The 21,795-nt window shown below is 42.7% G+C and overlaps 1 protein-coding gene across 10 annotated transcripts; it reads right to left on the bottom strand.

Annotated features, from left to right (window-relative positions):
* Positions 1-11,095: 11,095 nt before the first annotated feature.
* On the bottom strand, positions 11,096-15,789 carry LOC123070432 (uncharacterized). Of its 10 annotated transcripts, XM_044493656.1 has the most exons (4): positions 15,186-15,789; positions 12,312-12,463; positions 12,077-12,188; positions 11,096-11,572 (listed from the first exon to the last, which is right to left on the bottom strand). In XM_044493656.1, exons 2-4 carry the CDS (start codon positions 12,388-12,390, stop codon positions 11,341-11,343), a joined length of 423 nt encoding a protein of 140 aa, XP_044349591.1. In that variant the 5' UTR covers positions 12,391-12,463; positions 15,186-15,789; the 3' UTR covers positions 11,096-11,340. The 10 variants fall into 10 exon arrangements, 1 of the variants encoding a protein (XP_044349591.1); XR_006433683.1 differs by having other exon boundaries at positions 11,099-11,572; positions 12,077-12,208; positions 12,312-15,789; XR_006433686.1 differs by lacking the exon at positions 11,096-11,572 and having other exon boundaries at positions 11,614-12,463; positions 15,186-15,340; positions 15,451-15,789.
* Between the last annotated feature and the right edge of the window lie 6,006 nt (positions 15,790-21,795).

Here is a 21,795-nt window from a genome sequence, read left to right on the forward strand (position 1 = left end):
TTGAACTTGGGAGGCGACAGGCTCTACCGCGTAGACGTCCCATAGTGCACGCTTGCGCTCCCATTTCGGGATGTGAGTGACATAGATCATGTTCACTATTTTTACCTTGGGGGGAAACTGTTTCTGACCCCTGGTGTTCGGCTGGCGGGGCTCATCATCGTCTTCACTTGGAGGTAACTTTCCCTTGTGTTTGGGATTTAACTTACCAGCCTGTTTGAAAACCCAATAATTCATGTTGGTATTGTTGGCAAGCTTATCGGGTGTGCCATGAATCTAACAGGGCCTCTCAAGGATTTTATCCAAGCTGGATGGCCCGTCTTTGTTGCCTTTGAAAGGTTTCTTCCGCTGATCGGACTTAGGGCCGCTGAATCCGATATTGACTGCCATATCGTTTGTGTCGTTGTTTTTGTTTTGACATTTGTTTTTATTGCGGCGAGGTTTGCCATTCCCGTCCCTCACCTCAGATGTGCCGTGGTCGCCTCAGTTGTTGCTTCTACGAGTCAGCCAGCTATCCTCGCCCGCACAGAAGCAGGTCATAAGTGCAGTTAAGGCTACCATGGTCTTTGGTTTTCCTGCCCGAGGTGTTGGGCGAGCCATTCGTCTCGGACGCTGTGTTTGAAGGCCTCTAAGGCTTCGGCATCCGGACAGTCCATGATCTGGTTCTTTCTAGTTAAGAACCGATTCCAAAGCTTGCGAGCTGATTCACCTGGTTGCTGGATTATGTGGCTCAAGTTGTCAGCATCCGGTGGCCGGACATAAGTGCCTGAAAGTTGGCCCAAAAAGCATCTTCCAATCTTCCCAGGTTCCAGTGGAGTTTTCTGGAAGGCTGTTTAGCTAGTGTCGTGTTGGTCCTTTCAGCTTTAGAGGAAGATATTTGATGGCCTGAAGGTCATCCCCTCGAGCCATGTGAATGTGGAGAAGAAAATATTCAATCCAAACGGCCGGATCCGTCGTTCTGTCATACTGTTCGATGTTTACGGGTTTAAACCCTTCCAGAAATTGGTGTTGCATTACCTCATCGGTGAAGCATAAAGGGTGTGCAGCCCCTCGATATCGTGCAATATCGCGGGAGAGATTGGCCGACATCTGAGTTTGGTTTTGATCCCGAGTATAGTAATGGTCGTCACGCCGGGCTTCATGGCTATTGTCTCGCGCCGGGGCATGGTCCCTTGATCCGTAGATTGATCTAGTCTGACCAGCTTTATTGGCTAGGTCACGTTGCAAGTCATATGTGTATCCCGCGGCTGCTGTCTCCCTGCCTCTTTGGCGAGGGGCTGCGGGTTGGTGTTTGGCTTGATATGCCGCTTTATGTCGTCCACATGGTGGTCGGTCAGGTTGATCTGCTTGATTGTATTTTGACGATATTGGCTCAAAGGCTTCATCGTCGAATTGTGGCAGCAGCTTGCACTTAGGGTAACTTTTGATAGGTCGCTAGTGGCCGTATTCCTAAGTGGTCAGGACCTTAGTCCACCTTTCATTAAGCGTATCTTGTTCGTCTTTGAGCTGATGCTGTTTCTATTTCAGGTGCCGAGCTGTGGCGATGAGCTATCGCTTAAAGCGTTCTTGTTCGAGGGGTTCCTCTGGGACGATAAAATCTTCATCACCGAGGCTAACTTCCTCTTCGGATTTAGGCATATAGCTGTTATCTTCCGGATCTTCGTGATCAACATGTTCGGGACTATATTCACCCTCTTCCCTTTCGTCCTGTTCGGATGTGGGCTCAACGGGGTATTCGGGATCTTCGGCATCATCGGGAGTCTCATTGTCTCTTGTGCCGGTATTACTATCCTTTGCCAGACACGATCGTGAGCGGCGCCATTGATGGCGGCACCGCTGACGTTGGCACTTTGGTGGTTTATCAACGAGTGTGTCCTCATCGTGGTTCTGATTATCCTCGTCGTCCTTTTTATCAGGAGTGTCCACCATGTATACATCATAAGTTGAAGTGGCCGTCCAACGCCCTGTGATGGGTGGGACTTGGCTCGATTTGGCGTCGGCATCGTCGTCCATACCGTCGATGTCTTCGGACGTGTAGTTCAGCATGTCGGTTAAATCTTCGACCATGGCTATTAAGTGGGTGGTGGGTGGGGTGTCAAATTCCCCGCTCTCAGCCCCCAACCCGAGCTGGGTATAGTTTGGAGGTAAAGCCTCTGTGATGGCGAGAGACCGCATTAATCCCAATGCTTTTCCTAGGAGCGAAGGCTGGACAGGAAACTTTGGATCTGCAGGGCCGAGTTCGGCATGGGACACCTGATCGGACCCGATGAGCGTAGACCTTGACAGTTCAGAGTGATCGTAGAGGCAAGTCCAAGATTGCATCTGGGTCTTCGGTCGGGAGCTCCACGAGGGGAGGGAGTCCGGCAGGGCTAACGTTCCCATCTTCAGATGATGCGACCCGCTCCAGTTCTAAGGCCAGGGCAGGTGTGAGGGTCAACCCTTGAACGGGATCTAATAGGGGATCCAAAAAGACTTCTTGATGGGGGCACAGGGTGGTAGCCAAAGACGCGAACCCCTTGAAGATTAGATCTCCTCGGATGTCAATGACGTAGTTCAGGTTTCCAAACCTGATTTGGTGGCCGGGGGCGTAACTGTCGACCTGCTCAAGGCGGCCGATCGAGTTGGCACGAAGCACAAAGCCACCAAACACAAAGACCTGTCCGGGGAGAAAGGTTTCCCTGGATGTAGCATCAGTGTTGATGAAGAGGTGAGCCATCGATCCTTCTGTCGATGATACAATGGAGCTCTCAATGAAAGCACCAATGTCGGTGTCAAAACCGGCAGATCTCGGGTAGGGGGGCCTAAACTGTATGTCTGAGGACTGATGGTAACTATGGACAAAGGACACAGTGTTTACCAAGGTTCGGGCCCTCTTAATAGAGGTAAACCCTACTCCTGCTTGATTATATTTGAAGGGTATAGGGGTTACAGGAGTTGATCTACCACGAGATCGTATTGGCTAACCCTAGATTGGCTAGCCTGGCAATGTTCTGTCTTTGCCTCTGATCTAACCCTCCAGTTTATATAGACACCAGAGGGGCTTAGGGTTGCACAAAGTTGGTTTAATCAGAAAGGAAATAACATATTCTGACACCTATACTTGCCATCCACGCATACGGGAGTCCCTACCGGACAGAGAGGTGATCTTCTGTCTTGTAGCTTGACAGCCCATCAGTCCAGCCCATATCCAATAGACCGGACGCCCGAGGACCCCCTAGTCCAGGACTCCCACAAGTACCACGCAACTTTTGCTAGTGCCTTACACCCACCATATACCTTCCTTAAGAAAGCCACCATACCTACCTATTATGGCATTTCCATAGCCATTCCGAGATATATTGTCATGCAACTTCCACCGTTCCATTTTATTATGACACGCTCCATCATTGTCATATTGCTTTGCATGATCGTAAGATAGCTAGCATGATGTTTACATGGCTTGTCCGTTGTTTGATGTCATTTGCTATGCTAGATCATTGCACATTCCGGTACACCTCCGTGGGCATTCATATAGAGTCATATTTTGTTATAAGTATCGATTTGTAATTCTTGAGTTGTAAGTAAATAAAAGTGTGATGATCATCATTATTAGAGCATTGTCCCATGTGAGGAAAGGATGATGATGATTCCCTCAAAAGTTGGGATGAGTCTCTGGACTTAATAAAAATAAAAGAGGCCAAAGAATCCCACCAATAAAAAAAGAAAAAATGAGAGAAAAGAGAGAATGGGCAATGTAACTATCCTTTTTCCACACTTGTGCTTCAAAGTAGCACCATGATCTTCATTATAGAGAGTCTCCTATGTTGTCACTTTCATATACTAGTGGGAATTTTTAATTATAGAACCTGGCTTGTATATTCCAATGACGGGCTTCCTAAAATTGCCCTAGGTCTTCGTGAGCAAGCGAGTTGGATGCACACCCACTTAGTTTCTTTTTGAGCTTTCATAAACTTATAGCTCTAGTGCATCTGTTGCATGGCAATCCCTACTCACTCACATTGATATCTATTGATGGGCATCTCCATAGCCCGTTGATACGCCTAGTTGATATGAGACTATCTCCTTCTTTTTGTCTTCTCCACAACCACCATATTCTATTCCACCTATAGTTTTATATCCATGGCTCACGCTCATGTATTACGTGAAAGTTGAAAAGGTTTGAGAACATCAAAAGTATGAAACAATTGATTGGCTTGTCATCGGGGTTATGAAACAATTGCTTGGCTTGTCATCGGGGTTGTGCATGATTTAATACTTTGAGTGATGAAGATGAAGCATAGCCAGACTATATGATTTTGTAGGGATAAATTTCTTTAGCCATGTTATTTTGAGAAGACATGATTGCTTTATTAGTATACTTGAAGTATTATTATTTTTATGTCGATATTAAACTTTTGTTTTGAATCTTATGGATCTCAATATTCATGCCACAATGAATAAAATTACATGTATAAATATGTTAGGTAGCATTCCACATCAAAAATTCTGTTTTTGTTATTTACCTACTCAAGGACGAGCATGAATTAAGCTTGGGGATGCTTGATACGTCTCCAACGTATCTATAATTTTTGATTGTTCCATGCTATTATATTATCTGTTTTGGATATTTTATATGCATATGCTATTTTATATTATTTTTGGGACTAACTTATTAACCAAGAGCCTAGTGCCAGTTTCTGTTCTTTCCTTGTTTTTTGGTTTGGGCAGAAAAGGAATATCAAACGAAATAAAACTTTACAATGATTTTTCTTGGACCAGAAGACACCCAAAGGACTCGGAGTCCAAGCCAGAAGACCCATGAGGCGGCGGCAAGGGTGGAGGGTGCACCCTAGGGCGGCGCCCCCCTGCCTTGTGGCCCCCTCGGGAATCCCCTGACCTACTTCTTCGTCCTATATATTCACTATATCCGAGAACCCTCAGAGAGAGCCACGAAAATACTTTTCCACCACCGCAACCTTCTGTCCTGTGAGATCCCATCTTGGGGCCTTTTTCGGCATCCTGTCGGAGGGGGATTCGATCACGGAGGGCCTCTACATCAACTCTATTGCCCTTCCGATGAAGCGTGAGTAGTTTACCTTAGACCTACGGGTCCATAATTAACTAGTAGCTAGATGGCTTGCTCTCTCTCTTTGATTCTCAATACCATGTTTTCCTCATGTTCTTAGAGATCCATCTGTTGTAATCTTCTTTTGCGGTGTGTTTGTCAAGATCTGATGAATTGTGGATTTATGATCAGCTTATCTATGAATATTATTTGAATCTTCTCTGAATTCTTATATGCATGATTTGATATCTTTGTATTTCTCTTTGAATTATCGGTTTGGTTTGGCCAACTAGATTGGTTTTTGTTGCAATGGGAGAGGTGCTTAGCTTTGGGTTCAATCTTGCATGATTTCACCCAGTGACAAAGTAAGGGTAGCGAGACACGTATTGAATTGTTGCCATCGAGGATAAAAAGATGGGGTTTTCATCATATTGCTTGAGTTTATTCATCTACATCATGTCATCTTACTTAAGGCGTTACTCCGTTCTTTATGAACTTAGTACTCTAGATGCATGCTGGATAGCGGTCGATGTGTGGAGTAATAGTAGTAGATGCAGGCAGGAGTCGGTCTACTTGGCACGGACATGATGCCTATATGCATAATCATTGCCTTGGATATCGTCATCACTTTATGATTTTCTATCAATTGCTCGACAGTAATTTGTTCACCCACCGTATTATTTTCCTTCAAGAGAGAAGCCTCTAGTGAAACCTATGGCCCCCGGGTCTATTTTCCATCATATATTTTCATATCTATAAACCAAAAATACCTTGCTGCAATTTATTTACTTTTATTATGTTTTACTTTTTAGTAATCTTTTATATCTATCTCTATCAGATCTCACCTTTGCAAGTGACCGTGAAGGGATTGACAACCCTTTATCGCGTTGGGTGCAAGTGTTTGATTATTTGTTTAGCTGCATCTATGGGGGACTTGTGTGTTTCTCCTACTGGATTGATACCTTGGTTCTTAACTGAGGGAAATACTTATCTCACTGTGCTGCATCACCCTTTCCTCTTCAAGGGAAAAACCAACGGAAGCTCAAGAAGTAGCAATCTTCTTGATAGATCTTGCGTGTGTGTAGAATGTTTTTGTTTTCCATTCAACATTTCCCAACAGTGGCATCCGAGCCAGGTCTATACGTAGATGATATGCACGAGTAGAACACAAAGAGGTGTGGGCAGTGATAGTCATACTGCTTACCACCAACGTCTTATTTTGATTCGGCGGTATTGTGGGATGAAGCCACCCGGACCAACCTTACATGTCCACGTACATGAGACTGGTTCCACCGATAGGCATGCAACTTGTTTTGCATAAAGGTGGCTTGCGACTATCTCTTTCTCCTACTTTAGTTGAATCGACTTTGACTACGACCGGTCCTTGAGGAGGTTAAAACAATAAACTTGATAAATCACCGTTGTGGTTTTTGCCGTAGGTGAGAACGGTTCTTGCTAGAAGCCCGTAGCAGCCACATAAAACTTGCAACAACAAAGTAGAGGACGTCTAACTTGTTTTTGCAGGGCATGTTGTGATGTGATATGGTCAAGACATGATGTGATATACGTTGTTGTATGAGATGATCATGTTTTGTAATATCGACAACCGGCAGGAGCCTTTGGGTTGTCTCTTTATTGTATTAAATGCAAGTGCCATGTAATTGCTTTACTTTATCGCCATGCGTTAGCAATAGTTATAGAAGCAATACTTGGTGAGATGACCCCGACGCAACAATGAAGATCAAGGTGACGACGGAGATCGTGACGATGCTTTGGAGATGGAGATCAAAAGCACAAGATGATGATGGCCATATCATGTCACATATTTTGATTGCATGTGATGTTTATCCATTATGCATCTTATTTTGCTTAGAACGACGGTAGCATTATAAGATGACCCCTTCACTAAATTTCAAGATAAAAGTGTTCTCCCCGAGTATGCAGGATTGCCAAAATTCATCGTTTCGAAGCACCTCGTGATGATCGGGTGTGATAGACTCTACGTTCACAAACAACGGTTGTAAGCCAGTTTTGCACATGCATAATACTTGGGTTAAACTTGACGAGACTAGCATGTACAGACATGGTCTTGAACACTGGAGACCGAAAGGTCGAACGTGAGTCATATAGTAGATACGATCAACATAGAGATGTTCACCATTGAAGATTACCCCATCTCACGTGATGATCGGACATGGGTTAGTTGATTTGGATCATGTATAACTTAGACAACTTGAGGGATGTTGATTTAAGTGAGAGTTCATTAGTAATTTGATTATTTGAACTAAAATTTATCATGAACTTAGTCTTAATAGTTTTTTAATATCTATGTTGTAGATAAATGGCCCGTGCTACCATTCCCTTGAATTTTAGTGTGTTCCTAGAGAAAGCTAAGTTGAAAGGTGCTGGTAGCAACTACACGGACTGGGTCCGTAACTTGAGGATTATCCTCATAGCTGCACAGAATTTTTTTGTCCTTGATGCACCGCTAGGTGACAGATCTGCTACAGGAGCTACTGCACATGTTATGAACGTCTGGCGGGCTCGATCTGATGACTACTCAATAGTTTAGTGTGCCATGATTTATGGCTTAGAACCGGGACTTCAAAGACGTTTTGAACGCCACGGAGCATATGAGATGTTCCAAGACTTGAAGTTGATATTTCCAGCTAATGCCCGGGTTGAGATATATGAAGTCCCCAACAAGTTCTATAGCTGCAAGATGGAGGAGAATAGTTCTGTCAGTGAACACATACACAAAATGTCTGGGTATCATAACCACTTGACTCGGCTGGGAATTGATCTTCCAGTTGAGAGTGTTATTGATAGAGTTCTTCGGTCACTACCACCAAGCTACAAAGGCTTCGTGATGAACTACAATATGCAAGGATGACGAAAATGATTTCCGAGCTCTTTGCGATGTTGAAATTGGCGAAGGTAGAAATCAAGAAGGAGCATCAAGTGTTGATGGTTAAACTTTAGGAAGAATGGCAAGCAAGTTGCCGCTCCCGTGAAGAAGCCCAAAGCTGGGCGAAAGCCTGAAGCTAAGTGCTTCTACTACAAGGAAATGGTCGCTGGAAGCAGAAATGCCCCAAATACTTGGCGGGTAAGAAGGATGGCAAAGTGAACAAATGTATATTTGATATACATGTTACTGATGTGTTCCTTACCAATGCTCATAGTAGCACCTGGGTATTTGATACTGGTTAGGTTGCTCATATTTGTAACTCGAAATAGGAGTTGCGGGATAAAAGAAGATTGGCTAAGGATAAGGTGACGATGCGCGTCAGGGATGGTTCCAAGGTCGATGTGATCGCCGTTGGCATGCTACCTCTACATCTACCTTTGGGATTAGTTTTAGACCGTAATGATTGTTATTTTGTGCCCACATTGAGCATGAACATTATATCTAGATCTTGTTTATTGCGAGACGGTTATTCAATTAAATCAGAGAATAATGGTTGTTCTATTTATTTGAGTAATATGTTTTATGGTCATACACCCTTGATGAATGGTATATTCTTGTTGAATCTCGATTATAGTGATACACATATTTATAATATTGATGTCAAAAGATGCAAAGTTGATAATGATAGTGCAACATATTTGTGGCACTGCCTTTTAGGTCATATTGGTGTAAAGCTCATGAAGAAACTCCATGCAGATGGACTTTTGGAATCACTTTATTGTGAATCATTTGATACTTGCGAACCATGCCTCATGGGCAAGATGACTAAAACTCTGTTCTCCGGAACAATGGAGCGAGCTGATGACTTATTGGAAATAATACATACCGATGTATACAGTCCGAAGAGTATTGAAGCATGCGGTGGGTATCGTTATTTTCTAACCTTTACAAATGACTAGTTGACCCGTTGCGCCAAATGGCGCAGAGACCCACTAAAGCCATGTTGTCGATGAAAATAGTTTCATTTTGCAAGGACGTATTCGATATTGGTAGTAGAAAGCCCATGTGTTAAATCAAGCTAAATTGAAAATATGTTTATCACGCTGAGAAATCTGAGTTTGAAAAAAAATCATATTTGCATAACATGCATAGATCAGTTAAGGAAGCACTTTTTTAGTTGAAAATATGGTTACCACGCTGAGAAATCTGAGTTTTGGAAAATAAAGATATTTTTATAAGATGTATAGACCAGTTAAGGATGAATTTTTTTAGCAGTGTTTGTACAAACTTTTATTTTCCATGTACCCCTCTCTGTGTCAAACATAGGTATTTGAAAGGCTCATATGCTACCTTTTTTTTTGAGCTGCTGTATCCTTTATTAGAAGTTCAAAAACATAGGGATACAGATAATTTCGGGCAAGATGCTAAGCCACACGTGGCGCCCGGGACTTAGAGAAGCCGCTGCCTTCGCCAAGGCATGGGCTTCTCCATTGTACTTTCTATTTTCATGTATGAACTCTACATCATGGAATTGCCGCCTTTGATATTTGTTGTCCTGCAGGATGGAGTGGTAGTTGCACGGAGCTTCAGCTTGTATATTCGACACCGCTTCCAGACAATCTGATGCAACACAAAATGATTGAATATGCAAATCTGCTGCAAGTGAGAGAGCCTCACTACAAGCCTGTGCCTCAAGGATGGTAGGGTCAGATCGGCCCTCATAGATGACTGCCGAGGCGCCTAGGTACTTTCCCCGTTTGTCCCTACATACCACAGCTGAGGCCGCTCTATGTCCAATCTTGGAGAACCCGGCATCAACATTCATTTTAGCGTCATGAAGCTCGGGTGGGAGCCAATAGAACCGATTCGGAACCTCGTGATCTCCATCTGTTGCATGCAGGTCCCTGATATTTACATGCAGGTCCCTGGACGTTACATGCAGGTCCTTTGGCCTTGATTTTCGGTCTGGTAGCATCTCGAGTTCAGCTAAAAACTTCTTGATGAAAGTGTGGGTGCTTAGTAGACTCTGAAATTGGTTGTCGTGTATAGCCCGACGTCTCGCCCACCAGATGGCCCACATGGTGACCAGCACTTGAGCTAGGTCCGCTGAAGGTAGCGTGTCAACAAGCCATAACATCCATAGCTCAGCATCCGTCTCCCTATTTGAGATGATTGTTTCCAACAGATCCTCTTCGGTGAGGGCCCAAACACACCGGGCCATGCGGCAATCAAAGAGAGAATGGCGCCAGGTGTCGACTGCTGCGTGACAGATCGAACATTCCGCCGAGACAGTCATGCTTCGATGCTTCCGTACCTCTCCTGTAGGAATAGAACTCTTCGCCAAACGCCAGGCAAAAACACGCACTTTTGAGGGAACAACAGCGCCCCAAAGTGTAGACCAGGACCTGCGGTCTGAATCCACACGCGAGTGACCCTCGTTGTTTTCCAGCCAGTCCGTGCGTTGCTCATATGCTACCTTGCCCAGTCCAGGAATAATTTTGTGTGTGGGCCGTCCGAAGTAGAATATGAATTTGTGACTGTGAGTGCATGTGATATATCTTGTCAGCCATTTTCTGTTGTTAAACTTGGGTATGAAAACCATGTAACGTTGCCTTTAAATATGGTTATCATTATTTGCAACTCTGCCTAGATTGAGTACCAGGTTGTTTGTTACACGCCTAGGTGGGGTCAGTATGGCGGTACTGAAAAATGATGGTCTATTGTTTATCTGTGTTATGAAGTGTAAAGCGGGCACTCACTATGCTACTCTTAAAGTTAAGAGGTGGCTTACTTAGGGGTATTGACACCTTAGCCATGATGATGCAGCAAGTTGTTACCATTCTGCACCCAAAAGATCATAAACCAACAGAAAGAGAAGCAGCAATCTAACAACCCAACTAACTGAAGAACAAGTGCAAATGTTTATTTCTCATAAAACAAACATTAATTAGTTCTGATAAACCCAATTATATTGTTACATATATGCATCCATTTTTGTTCATACATAACTTTTGGGCAGCATGTATATTTCATAAAGCCATCGTTCAGATAATGCACTAACAAAAAAATGGTATGCTATTAAATGCTATTAACCCAGTACGATATGCTATCTCTTCTTCTTTATAATCTTACATTAAAATCTGAATCCTGGGCGGCATGTATATTTGTATTAGACGATGGGGGCTTCCTCCAAATAAGCATGTAAAGATGATAAGAACAACACACATATGTCGATGGAGGCAAAAGGAAGCAGACCACATATACAAGTTTTAATGGACATCTAATCTATTAGAGACCATGCCTAGTTAAAAAAAAAGCAACAAGCAAGCACAAGATGCACCAGCTTATGTTTTAAACCACTGTGGGTGCCAATTACATGCACAAGATTACATTACAAAGGTGTATAGCCTGTCGTATAGGCATCAGTGTTGATGCTAAGAATTGTACAGAACGACGCATTGGGAAACACAACAAATCTTGCATCCACTCTCAATAATGTTGTAGCCGGGGAGTTAACCATAGCAAGATTAAGACAAAGGAATGACCATATTAATGAAAGACGGGTTTTAAATGATATTAAGCCACAAGACTTTGCCTCCTTGGACTGTAGATGTAAAATGGATCTGCAGTAATTCACTATAATAGATGAGAAAATTCGAGAGGATAAAGAAAAAGCTCTAAAGTTATTGAAATGGAGCTCGAAGCCTAACCATCAACAAATTGCATGCAAATTTTACAAAGCCTATATCGTAACTCATAACAAAGCATCTCACTGTTTCTTATAAATCAGATACAATGATTATGAATCATGAACATATTCACCCTCAAGCAAGAACATATTTTCCGAAAAACAAAGAATGCAGCAAAAGGGGCTATGGACGCCATGCCGAGCGATCGCAGTAGACATGGATCGCGCCACCACAATGCCCTTGACACCTAGGATTTTAGCACCTGGGAATATATAAAGAAAATCAGAGCAAAGGTGAATCTATTCTGAACTCAAGGACACCAAAGTGTGACAAAATAAAGGGGAAGCAACAATTCTCCTCAAGAAATGGTGCTGATAGGTAGAACATATTCCTTTTCATGCACTGTGGTGGAAGAGTTGCAGAAGAAATCAAGCTCACCTATCTTGGAAGGGTCTGACTGCTCTAGGGACATCAATCCACAATATCCCCAACCACTCAGAACCAAAACAATATGCCCTATCTTCAGTTTCAGACTTCCAGTCAACAGAAACTGTATGGGCCTAAATTAATCTTCAGCGAACATGGGAAATAATAAATAAGAAAAATGACTATCCCTGGAAATGCAATACATGTTGCAAAACAATCAAGATCGTCTGAAAAATACACATCTTACCCTGCTGCTTGCACTCCTTGACGACCTGCTCATTCTCCCCGTCGTTGGCCACCTCCCCTCCCCTGCAGCCACGCCCCATTGCGAAGGAGCGCCGCTGCTTGCACTCCTCAATGGCATGCTTCTTCGCCCTATTGTTGTCCGCCTCTCACTCCCTGTAGCTCCACCCCAAACAGCACAAGGTCCCAATTCATATTCAGAGCTATTTGAAAAGTTTTGGTCCCAAATATCGTTTTCACTTTTAGTCCCAACAAAAATATAGATTTGTTCTGCATGTAATTTACATGACATGACGATGCCATCAACATATCCATCCATTACAACATGAACATTTATATTTGTTCTACGGAAAACAGCTGGATATATAAGGGAATGAACTAAACCGAAATAAAAGAAAACATGGCAATCTCTTTGCATAATCTGGAATGCAAAAAAGCATAGCTGCCAACTCAAGCTCTAAATTAACCCAGACCTTTGCTACTTCTAGTAATTGTAACTATAACCGATAAAAATTATCATCTGAAAAAGTCAAACAAAATTGTTCTCAGTTCTCAACTGAATGCCTGTATCCATAAAACTGAAATGCTTCACAAAGTACGAAAATGCACTGAAACGTGATAATGATTTCTAGTACTCACTGCCTAGAACTCAGGTGATCTAAATAAATAAAAATCAAAAGTTTATATATTAGGTAAAGCAGATGAAGCTAGAATTGGGCGATCATCTCACTTTTTTTGTAGGATATCCGAACATATCTTTGAAGCATAATCTCTGAACATAAACTTTAGACAAACCAATGATATGAAACCAAGCATTGGAATCAAATATGATCTAAGCAGTTGAAAAAGAATGGAGGGAGTATCTAATAACATAGAGATGCTATTAATCAATATAACTAAAATGAGCATGCTATTTTCGCAGAGATTGGTTTTTTAGCACGTGAACTAACCATAGCACGTGAGCTCCCTTCGAGGCACTGGACCAAGCAAAACCACAACAACCCTTAATCTCCCAAGAGCAGGAGCCTAACATACTTTCATAAAAGTGTAGTCCAGATTATACAGTCACAAATAACGCTTTGGTTTTCAACTGGCACAATTATTTTTTCCCTACCGCAAGCCTCTGCCTGCAGCTTTAAACTGAACCAGCAAGTTAACATGTGATTTATTTACAAAGTAATGATATAACAACCTATACTTTCAGAATGTACAGTTTCAATCATGCAGTTAGAAATATACTAATACGGTAGTAACTCTACATGACTTGTTGCTCAATTATCTTTAAAAAAAGAAAAATCAATACTAGAGCTAATTAAAAATTTAGCACGCCATTTATGAGTTCCTCCACAGCCTCCTTTGTCCTGAAAATTACACAAAGAAAAACCATTCTTTTCTAATCTGAAGCACCCTTTCATGGTCAGGCTGACCAATCTTTACAGAGCGACATACACAAACAAAAACAGGAAGGCAGAAGGGATTTTTTAGGTGGGTTACAATCTTGAAACAGGTAGTTCACCTTCCATGAATAAATGCGAACAAGCCCTATAAGGAAATGCCCTGATAACTTCAGAGCAATTCAAACCTGAGGGGACATTATGCACTCTGAAAAAAGCACAAGGTAAAAAACTTACAGAAGAAATGAAAATGATAGTGCATAACCAAATTTAAACACTAAGTCCTGAATGTAGGATTGCAAGGTGGCCATGAACGCCACCTGTCCACCACCTTTTTCTTTTAAAAGCCATTTGCTGCCTACTAATAAACAACAAGTAGAAGAAAAAAAGTGTGTTGCCCAGAAAATATGCTATTATCAATATGTAACCGACCCTATCTGCTTTGTCTATGGTTTGACTCCAGTGACTCATGGCCGACTCTGCCCCCTAGCCGCCACCATACCCCATTGATTTTTCACCAGTCTGTTGATCTGATACGGTACGGCTGTCAAATCCAAAAAGTTTATAGAAGACTTCGATGCATTGTTTCTACCAAAACATGTACGCAAGGCATAAAGTGATCTGGTGCCTTTTCTAGGACATACTGTAATGTAAATTTGTAAGAAAATGTGGTATAAACACAAACTGAAAGCTCTGTTAAATATACTTAATTTAGAAGAGACCATATTAACAGAGAGCATGGTCTACTATAAAGATTGCCATGAGATCAGGCTAGTCTACTTATCAAGGATCCACATTATACATATAAACATATCTTATCATAACATGCTAATATAATGTATCTTCTATAAGGCACATAAAAGAAACCACACATATATCTTTTCCTGAACCACATTCTACTGTCAAAATCCCCAAATCAGCAAGATAAATAACATGCTAATATAATGTATCTTCTATAAGGCACATAAAAGAAACCACACATATATCTTTTCCTGGACCACATTATACTGTCAAAATCCCCAAACCAGCAAGAAACAAATGAGTACCCTATTTTCATTGCCTGTACAAACATGCCTTCACCCTGTGAGGCCAGAATAGCCTCTAAAGGCCGAGACATTGGAGTCGAAATATAAGGATAATTAGATTCAATGCGCGTAGAACTCCAGCCACATTAAGTTTTCCATTGCCTAGCTGAAGTTACACGAACAAATGTAATTAGCTGATAAAATTATCAAGATCAGTGCTTCATTCGATCAAGAAAAGAGATGAAATATGCCTGACTACATAGTTATATAAATGTGGACATATTAAACACTCCTTTTGTGAATATTTTAAAATATCAGACTACATCATAATATATAGAATCACTACCTGCAAATAAAAACCTCATATCTGTACACGCCATGTTTTAAAAAACATATATTATCTAATTCCAATGTGCATGGTGGAGAAAGTAATAGGAAAGTAGAGACGGCCAGATGCACCTCCGCAAGACCTTTGAGCCAAATTCTTCTTCTATTTGGCCTTCTTCTTTCTTCTTGAGGAAGTCCTCAATCACTGAGAGGGAGAGAGAGGAGGCTCCTTGCTCCTGTTGCTCTGGTCGTCGCACGAACTCGGCCTTCCACTCCTCATGGCGCACCTGCAGCCGAAGCCCTCACCCATGAGAAAAAGGGGAGGCGTGAGTGAGGGAAGGGGGAGAAAGAAGATGCAAAGGAAGGCCATGAGCCAATTCGAGCTCCTTGCTCCTACAGCTCCGTCAACGACCCCGTCTGCATCCGCCGCTCCACCAACTCCTGTTGCGTAGGCCTGCAGGCGCCAGATTCGCCACGACCTTCTGCCTTGCCCCGACCCGAAAGGTTCGTGCGGCAGTGGAAGGGAGGATGGGGGAGGAGCGAGGGGACCAGCGGCTGTGGTGACGAGGAGGAGGAAGAGGGAGGAATGCGGCGGCTACGGTGATGAGGAGGAAGCAGGGAGGGGGCTGTGCGGGAGGGGGGCGCGAGAGGATGGAGGACCAAAGGAGGGCAGATGCAGGCTCACGGTGGCTGCGGGATTTGGTGGAAAGGGGACGAATGGGTACAGTGCGTGAGTCGCGAGTGAGTCGCACAAGGATTGGACGCTCGAAAGACCTTACACGCAGGGCTATAGCTAGCCAAACGGGCCGGCCCGGCCCAGCACGGCACGGCCCATCCTAATCGTGCCTGGCCCGGCCCGGCCCGCCAAGGCACGATTATTATACGGGCCGTCCGTGCCGGCCCGTGTGCTGCAGGCTGCAGCCCAGGCACGGCCCATATGCTAATCGGGCCGGTCCATCGGCACGCTAGGCCCGCTAATCTGCCTCCTATTTTGCGCACTGGACGTTTTTTAGTTTATTTTTACCTGTTGGGCCACATTAGGATACATAAAAAAATTAAAAAAAGATAATCGGGTCGTGCCGTGCCGGCCCGCGTGCTCGGCCTTCAAGCCCAGGCACGGCCCTTGGCGTGTCGCGTGCCGGGCCTGGCCCGTTTAGCACGTGCCGTGCCGGTCGTGCTACCGGGCCGGCCCAGCTATCCCGGCCTGTTTGACCACCTATACGCAGGGCGCTGTCTCTCGCACGTCGTGCGGTTCCCGCGCTGGCATCAGCCACGGGACAGGCGACTGCTCATACACGACCACGCACACCCAGCGCATTGGTTGACTTTCACCACAGTTCGAAAAAAACCCACAAGCAACGAGATAAATCACATGAGCAAAAGGCCCACAAGTCAGCCAAACGTGAAAGCAAATGAGAAGTAACACTTTTTACCACGTGGTCAATCGATCCGACGTCCAGCAGCAGAAGTCAAAGCTCATCCGACGGCCATGAACGCGCCAATTCGGGGGAGTTCCATGGAGGAGGGTCGGCTAGCATCATTATATGTTTAAATTTGAGTAGGTATGGGTATATCTACTTAATGAAACACAAGTCTGAAATATTCGAAAAGTTCAAAGAATTTCAGAGTGAAAGTAGAATCATCATAACAAAAAAATAAAGTTTCTACGATCTGATCACGGAGGCGAAATATTTGAATTATGAGTTTGGCCTTCATTTATAACAATGTGGAATTGTTTCACAACTCACACCACCTGGAACACCACATCGTAATGGTGTGTCCAAACGTGTAACCGTACTTTTTTAGATATGGTGTGTTCTATGATGTATCTTACTTATTTACCACTATCGTTTTGGGGTTATGCATTAGAGGCAGCCGCATTCACGTTAAACAGGGCACCGTCTAAATCCGTTGAGACACCGTATGAACTGTGGTTTGGCAAGAAACTTAAGTTGTCATTTCTTAAAGTTTGGGGTTGTGACACTTATGTCAAGACGCTTCAGCCTAATAAGCTCGAACCCAAATTGAAAAAGTGCGTCTTCATAGGATACCTAAGGAAATAATTGGGTACACCTTCTACCATAGATTCGAAGGCAAGATCTTTGTTGCCAAGAATGGAACCATTCTAGAAGAAGGAGTTTCTCTCGAAAGAAGTGAGTGAGAGGAAATTATAATTTGATGAGGTAATTGTACCTTCTCTTGAATTGGAATGTAACACATCAGAGAAATGCGTTCCCGTGATGCCTACACCAACTAGAGAGGAAGCTAATGATAATAATTATGAAACTTTAGATCAAGTTACTACCTGACCTTGTAGGTCGAACAGAGCACGTTCCGCACCAAAGTGGTACGGTAATCATGTCCTAGAAGTCATGTTACTAGACCATGGCAAACCTACGAACTATGAAGAAGCTATGATGAGCCCAAATTCTGATAAATAGCTTGAGGCCATGAAATCTGAGATAGGATCCATGTATGAGAACAAACACTATAGCAATCAGCTTATTTTTGTCGTCCGCCATGGCAAATGGCAAAGGCACCAAAAGCGGACGACAAAGCTCTTTGCCGTCCGCCACCTACCACAAACCTGCCCGGCAAAGAGAGCGATGGTAAATAGGTTCTTTGTCATCTGTTTTCACAAAGCGAGCGGAAAAGGACCTTTACCGTCAGCAGCAGGCGGCAAAGAACATGGACAGCAAAAACCATGCCCTAGCCACGTTAGGTGGCTAACGGCAGCCTTTGTCATCTGCTAGCTGACGGCAAAACTGCACAACCCTTTGTCGTCAGCTTTATGACGTCAGCAGACCCAGCCATTTGCCATCTGCCACGGACGGCAAACTGACCAAATGGGTCAACTCCTAGGTTTTCTGTTTTCTGTTATATTCCTGCATTTTCAAAAGATATATATGATATATATAGTTTCAACATCAAACATAGCCCGTGTATCAAACATCTAGTAGTCCACCAATGCAACAGAACACATAGGGTATTAAAGATCACATGCATACATAGTTTCACGGAGTTCATCCATATGTACGTACATAGTTTCACATTGTTCATCAATACAAATGAAAACAAGAACTAAACACTAGGAGTCCATCAATGCTGCTTCCATGAAGTGACTCAAACCTGCAAAAATGGGAGTAAGAAAGTTAGAAGAAGAAGACTAGAAGAAGAAGAAGAATACTAGAAGAAGAAGAAGAAGAAGACTAGAAGAAGACTACTAGAAGAATAAGAAGAATAGAAGAAGAAGAAGAAGAAGAAGAAGACTAGAAGAAGAAATAAGAAGAGAAGACTACAAGAAGAAGAAGAATCTTCTTCTTCTTCTTTTCTCATCTTTCTGCTTCTCTTCTATCTTTTTATCCCTTTCCTCCTCATTCTCATTCTTCTTCTTTTATTCTTTCTTTTTCTTCTCTTTCTTCTTCTATTATTTCTTTTTCTCCTCTTCCTTGTTTTTCTTCTTCTTATTCCTTATTTGTGTCATTTTAGAGCTAACATACGTAATTATGCCATTTTTAGCCAACTTAGCTTATTATGTCAATTTGGAGGAAAATAAGGTGTATAGGTCAATTTTGTGCTAACCTAGGTGATGATGCCATTTTTGAGCCAACTTACGTAAGTATAGCTCTTTTTTTTATCTAACTTAGGTAATTATGCCATTAGGAGGAAAATAAGCTAAGTATGCATTTGTTAAGAAAAACACTAGATAAAATTACCCTCGTCACAACAAATGCGATGAAGATCACAACTAAGGTAACAATTGATCCAACGGTATAGTATACCAAGCCTCATTATCAATGACATATTTTCTAATCTTCTTAATCTTCAAGCGCATCGCATTCATCTTCATCTTGTGATCATCGACGACATTAGTAACATAAAACTCCAATTTCATCATCTCTTCTTCAATTCTTTTGATTTTTTCTTTCAAATACTCATTTTCTTTTTCAACTAAATTTAACTTCTCGACAAGAGGGTCGGTTGAAATTTCTGGTTCACCTACCTCCTAGATAAAAATATCTCTATGTCAACTTGATGGCCATAATTGTCATAAATGCAAAATGCAACAAATAGTTATAGAAGAGAATATACCACATCCGCATCATAAACCGGGCGAGGGCCGACGGGGACGGATATCAAGACCATGGCATTATGTATAACAAACAATCATACCAAGTCATCCACAACAGTAACCTCTTCTTGTTCAGGCTCTTCTTTTTCTGGCTCAGGGGTTAAGTCGGGTTCACTGTCGCTGTTTACTTCAATGTTCTGGTGTGAAGTAGAGCATTTCTTGAATCGTTTTTTGGAAAGATGTGTTTCTTGTAAGAATTCACCTTCATATGTGTCCGGGTTAATGTAAGGTTCATAATCCTCTTCATTGGGGGGAGTGATAACCCACAAGTGTAGGGGATCAGTTGTAGCCTCTTTCGATAAGTAAGAGTATCGAACCCAATAAGGAGCTAAAGGTAGAACAACTATTCCCTCAAGTTCTATCGACCACGATACAACTCTACGCATGCTTAGTGTTCGCTTTACCTAGAACAAGTATGAAACTAGAAGGACTTTTTAGGTGTTGTTCGATAGGTTTGCAAGACAATAAAGAGCATGTAAATAAAAAGTAGAGGCTCTTTAGATAAAGAAGCAATAAAGTAAATATAGCGAGTGTGGAAAAGTGGTGGTAGGAGTTGTGAAATTGTCCCTAAGCAATTGACTACTTTACTAGACCGATAGCAAGTTTTATGTGGAGAGGCATAAGCTAACATACTTTCTCTTCTTGGATCATATGCACTTATGATTGGAACTCTAGCAAGCATCTGCAACTACTAAAGATCATTAAGGTAAAACCCAACCATAGCATTAAAGCATCAAGTCCATTTATCCCGTACGCCACAACCCCCTTACTTGGGTTTATGCTTCTGTCACTCAAGCAACCCACTATAAGCGAATCATGAACATATTGCAACACCCTACAGCGGGAATCCCTCACGCTTGCGCGACACAGAGGGCACAATAGGACAGCAACATAACCACAAGCAAATTAAAGCAATCATAGCAATTCACCAATCACTGAAAGGACAACGAAAATCTACTCAGACATCATAGGATGGCAACACATCATTTGATAATAATATGAAGCATAAAGCACCATGTTCAAGTAGAGGGTACAACAGGTTGCGGGGGAGTGGACCACTGAATATAGATGGGGGAAGGCGATGGAGAAGTTGGTGAAGATGACAGCAGTGTTGGTGAAGATCCCGGTGATGATTATGGCCCCCGGCGATGTTCCGGTGCCACCAGAAGCAAGGGGGAGAGAGCCCTCCTTCTTCTTCTTCTTCCTTGACCTTCTCCCTAGATGGGAGAAGGGTTTCCCCTCTGGTCCTTGGCTCCCATGGCGTGGGAGGGGCGAGAGCCCCTCCGAGATTGGATCTGTCTCTCTGTCTCTCTCTGTTTCTGCGTTCCTAGATTCTCCCCTTTCACCGTTTTTTATATATCCGGGGATCCGTAACTCCGATTGGGTTGAAACCTTCGCCCAGATTTTCTCCACAAATTAGCTTTCCTGCGGCAAAAGAAGAGCATCAACCGCCTTACGGGGTGCCCACGAGGGTCAGGGGCGCGCCCCCTGCCTCGTGGCCCCCTCGGGCACCATCTCGCATTGATTCTTCCTCCCAAAAATCACAAATATTCCAAAAATATTCTCCGTCCATTTTTATCCCGTTATGACTCCGTTTGATATGGGGTTTCTGTGAAATATAAAACATGCAACAAACATGAACTGGCACTGGGCACTGGATCAATATGTTAGTCCCAAAAATAGTATAAAAAGTTGCCAAAATTATATGAAAGTTGAATAATATTGGCATGGAACAATCAAAAATTATAGATACAACGGAGACGTATCAGCATCCCCAAGCTTAATTCCCACTCGTCCTCGAGTAGGTAAATGATAAAAAAGATAATTTTTGATGTGGAATGCTACCTATCATAATCTTGATCATATATCTAATAATGGCATGAATATTAAGACATGAGTGATTCAAAGCAATAGTCTATCATTTGACATAAAACAATAATACTTAGGGCATCCCAACAAACAATCATGTCTTTCAAAATATCAATGCTTCAGAACGTTATCCCTACAAAATCATATAGTCTTGTATGCCCCCTTTTCTTAACACAAGGTACCCCTCATGCCTATCCCGGTGTCAACCAAGCAATTGTTTCATACTTTAGTATTCTCAAACTTTTTCAACTCTCACGCAATACATGAGCGTGAGCCATGGATATAGCACTATGGGTGGAATCGAATATGATGGTGGAGGTTATGTGGAGAAGACAAAAAGGGAGAAAGTCTCACATCGACGCGGCTAATCAACGGGCTATGGAGATGCCCATCAATTTATGTCAATGCGAGGAGTAGGGATTGCCATGCAACGGATGCACTAAGAGTTATAAGTGTATGAAAGCTCAAATTGAAACTAAGTGGGTGTGCATCCAACTTGCTTGCTCATGAAGACCTAGGGCATTTGAGGAAGCCCATCGTTGGAATATACAAGCCAAGCTCTATAATGAAAATTCCCACTAGTATATGAAAGTGACAATATAGGAGACTCTCTATATGAAGAACATGGCGCTACTCTGAAGCACAAGTGTGGTAAAAGGATAGTAACATTGCCCCTTCTTTTCTTTTTTTTGGATGGGCTTCTTTGGACCCCTTTTTTATTTAGGCTTCTTTGGCCTCTCT

This window comes from Triticum aestivum, chromosome 3B (genome assembly GCF_018294505.1).
Source record: "Triticum aestivum cultivar Chinese Spring chromosome 3B, IWGSC CS RefSeq v2.1, whole genome shotgun sequence".
In the NCBI taxonomy this organism is placed as follows: domain Eukaryota; kingdom Viridiplantae; phylum Streptophyta; class Magnoliopsida; order Poales; family Poaceae; genus Triticum; species Triticum aestivum.

Excerpts from the sequence above, each read along its gene's own strand:
- LOC123070432 (XM_044493656.1), bottom strand. The coding sequence starts at position 12,390 with ATGGGGCGTGGCTGCAGGGGAGGGGAGGTGGCCAACGACGGGGAGAAT. Across the intron at positions 12,189-12,311 it reads CAAGGAGTGCAAGCAGCAGG|TTTCTGTTGACTGGAAGTCT; the intron begins GTAAGATGTGTA and ends AGGCCCATACAG. Across the intron at positions 11,573-12,076 it reads GTCAGACCCTTCCAAGATAG|ATCCATTTTACATCTACAGT; the intron begins GTGAGCTTGATT and ends GAATTACTGCAG.